Raw genomic sequence first — 3,826 nt, 5'->3', positions numbered from 1 at the left:
CTTGCAACCTCCTTGAAAACCCTCGCGATTGTTCCATTATTTCGCAGAAATATGCCGAAAAATCGCTTTCGACTGCGGCTGAGAAAAAAAAAAATGGGGCAGAGAAGGAAATTCTAAATGGGGCAGAGAAGGAAATTCTAAATGGGACAGAGAAGGAAATTTGCTCCAGAAAAATCCTTTAAATGGCTTCCAATGCATATTACTGCGTTAATTAATGCCTACTAGAGAAAAATTACGGCCATATATGCCCATTATCCTTAAAAACTCGTCCAACAAAATCACAGGTGTTTTCGAGAGCAGATGTTATCCTGAAGTTCCCGCAATCGCCACGTCCCCATATGTCATTGAACGCGTAATCGTCGCGGTAATAACTCATTACGTGAGGATGGAACACTAGGTGGGCGGAGGAAAGGCGAGCCGCCACACCTCCCGGGGAACGCAAACACCGGACATAACAGCAGGGAGAGGCCGCAGGTCGTCAGCCGTCGCGCACAGTAATGAGAGGAGTACGGTAGAGTGGGTGAGTGAGTGAGTGTGTGGCTAGCAAGTAACCCGCTGCGGCAATGAAAAACAACACAAGAAAAACGCCGAAAAAATTGAAATATATTTATTGACACGTAGTTGTTGAATACGAATGTCCTCCTCTTTTGTGTAATTGCAGAAACGACGACAAGCTACCCGAGCGAAAAAGAAAAAAAAAGACACGCCATCGTCATCGGAACCGGAACCGAACTGCTGCTCTTAACCGCTGCCGACGGCTATAATTGGCTGTTAATGCTGAAGCTGATCTGGAACGGTTGATAAGGATTGTAGCTGGGGTCCCGGACGATGTTACCGCTTTCACGCATCGGTTCAACGGGTACTGTAGCCGCTGCACAGGACGAGTTCAACTGTTTTCGAAGATCGGCGATCATCTGAAAATAAGAATGGAAAAAATAGCACATTTAAGAGGATAATGAAGAAAAGAAAATAGAAAAATAACAACTATGGGAAATTAAATGTGAATTTTTCTATAGTTTCCCGCACCCAACATTTAATGACATTAGATTCAAGAGGAAGTAACTTTTAGTTTAATTTAACTTCTTATTAAAATTCCAGTATAAAATAAAAATATAAAAACACAGAAACGAGACAGAACAGATGATTACTGAGTCATTCTTCTATGGAAAATTAAGTTAAAACCCCTCATTCACTAATTCTTCGTAATAATAATAATAATAATAATAATAATAATAATAATAATAATAATAATAATAATAATAATAATAATAATAATAATAATAATAATAATAATAATAATAATAGTAATAATAATAGTAGTAATAATAGTGATAATAATACGGCTTCCCATAATTTATTTTAAATAATAATAATAACAATACTAATAATAATACTACTACTTCCCATATTTTATTTTAAATAATAATAATAACAACACTAATAATAATAATACGACTTGCCTTATTTTATTTTAAATACAAAACACCAAAAATATTGTTGATTTTTCTTTCCCGAAGTTTATTCGCTAAGGAAGAAATTTAAGCACTGGTTTTGCTTGCAAGAGAAAAGCTCCTAAACACCTCTTGTCCCTCGTTAACACTGACCTCTCTCAGTTGAACGATCTCATTCTTTAAGCTCTCATTTTCTGCTCGTAGAATTTCGGCCGTCTTTGTGATCGACTCCTCTCTTTGCCTTCTGAAAAAATTCATTCAATTCATTATTATTTTCGTGAATTGATCTTGTGCTGCTGGAATCAATAAAAATTCGAATGTGAGAAAATGAAATAAGGGTTCGTTAGTCGGTTCAAGGGCATATTATCGATTCGAACTATCGATTGGAAAAACTGAAATGAGGTTTTGTTGATCAGTTCAAGAGAATACGCGATTAGTCCTCTGGGAAAAATTGTTGAGGAGGTCAAGGCATTTTTGTGGACGGGGGAAAAAATAGAAAATTCGGAAAGAATTGCTTGTCAAAGAAAATACAAAATATGCAACTTTGAGATATATATGTATGTAGCTAAAAACAAACTTTATCCACGATTTAGCTTTCAATTTTGTCTTCTATCTTTTTTTCTTAGTGACGTTTTTTATGTTCTCAAAGTTGCTGGAAATTCGAATAATAGGTTAATTCGGATAACTACTATGTTGGACCTGGGTTTGGGAGGCAAATTTTAGTTTTAAAATAACTTTTGAGGATTTTATTGAGCAAGATTATCAAAATTTATGAGATAAATAATAAGATAATAAACGCTAAACTTTCGAGACTTTTCTACCGTTTTGATCTATTCTACAAGAAAAAACAATTAAATCAAGTGCTAAATTCAAGTTTCTCTTCAACATTCTTAAAGGATTCCTGGTTATTCTTGAAAAACAAAATGTGTAAATCCCTATGTGTTTTATCCTTAACTTTAGGGAATCATAAAATAGAAAGAGCTCTATTGAGGGAAATGAAAACCTCCAAAAGATTCCACCTCAAAAATCAAATCACAATTTTTGAACAACACATCAATAACATTGTTCTGAAGCATCCTCGGATTACAACCAAAACAAAGGGTAGTTCCAAATCTTCTCTTCCAGAATATTTATGTTCTATTTGAACTGACCTGATTTTTCTGGACTTCTGTGCCGCAAGATTATTTTTATGACGTTTCTCGAGGTATCTGAAAAGAGATAAGATGAGGTCATGGTCCTCGTGCGCCCTCTGCACACCATCACATTCATTTCTCTCATTATTTTCCACACAATACTGTATTTTCAACAACACGGCTCTCCCTTTCTCACTTAAACATACCGTTATCGGGATGACCGCAGCTGAAAACCTAATCAAGTTTGGATTCACTAACAAAATATCCTAAAATTGCATTAGAGAACAATAAAAATTAGTAAAAAAAAAAGCGATCAACGTCACGTGGAACGTTGCTCGTAAATGATTACGGACAATGGATCCTTTTTCTTTTCCTCCGGAGTTGAATCGGATTCCGATTTCGCATATGAATCCTGGTAGTAGGAATGAGGCATCGAGGAAACTGGTGTGCCATAGGAGGTTAACGATGGGCTGAAAATGACCGTTAACGGTTGGTAGAGGAGGTTAAATACTGTGTGCGAGGTTGAGAGGATGTCCCTTAAGGGTACATTACCTCCCTTGGGCAAATCGCACCTTCGACACACTAATTGTTCAGCTAATTAGCTATGAAAAAGGCTGCGGTCGTCTAAAAGCACTTACTTATAGCCGTAGGGAGAATAGGCGAATGGATTAGTATCAAAAGCTGTCTGTGCAAAAGCTGGCAGCATGATTACGGTAGAATTACAGTATTACGCAAGCCCGTACACGTACGAACGGTTGCGCAATAGTGGAGCGAGTGAAGCCATTGGCATAACGTACGAGGTCAGACGAGGACAGCATTCGCGGGGGGAAATACTATGAGATGCCGATGAGAGAGCGGAAATTAGCGTGCTAAACGAAGAGCGCGCAGACGAGATGCCGGTGGGAGGGCAGTTTGAGGTCGTCGGAGCTCTACGGGATTTCTGTGCTCTTTTTTTGCTACACCCACATCTTAGGAGTATGGATACACCCAAGACATGCTGGGAAAAAAGGTGTTTGAGTGGTATCTGTGCTGAATCCTGCTGTGCTGAGTAAATAAAGGACCCAATGGTGGCGTGTGTGTGTGTATGTTTGTGTGTGTGTGTATGTTTGTGTGTGTGTGTGTGTGTGTTTTCCATGGTGGAACATAGGCGGGAATCTTTCATTTTCAAGAATTTTTCTATGGTAAGGTCAAAGATCAAAACGGGACCAGGATGCGCTCTATGTACCCAACGATCATTTCAAA

General features: G+C 38.0%; 1 protein-coding gene across 2 annotated transcripts; it reads right to left on the bottom strand.

The window, feature by feature from the left end:
• Positions 1 to 758: 758 nt before the first annotated feature.
• RB195_011702 (uncharacterized protein) lies at positions 759 to 3,290 on the bottom strand (the record flags this gene model as incomplete). 2 transcript variants are annotated; one of them, XM_064193231.1, is made up of 5 exons in its annotated part: positions 759 to 914; positions 1,605 to 1,695; positions 2,603 to 2,659; positions 2,908 to 3,054; positions 3,223 to 3,290. In XM_064193231.1, 5 exons carry the CDS (start codon positions 3,288 to 3,290, stop codon positions 759 to 761), a joined length of 519 nt encoding a protein of 172 aa, XP_064050813.1. The 2 variants fall into 2 exon arrangements, with proteins under 2 accessions (XP_064050813.1, XP_064050814.1); XM_064193230.1 differs by having other exon boundaries at positions 2,603 to 2,810; positions 2,915 to 3,054.
• Between the last annotated feature and the right edge of the window lie 536 nt (positions 3,291 to 3,826).

Source organism: Necator americanus, chromosome III, assembly GCF_031761385.1.
Source record: "Necator americanus strain Aroian chromosome III, whole genome shotgun sequence".
Taxonomy (NCBI): domain Eukaryota; kingdom Metazoa; phylum Nematoda; class Chromadorea; order Rhabditida; family Ancylostomatidae; genus Necator; species Necator americanus.
This window is presented reverse-complemented; position numbering and strand designations above follow the sequence as displayed.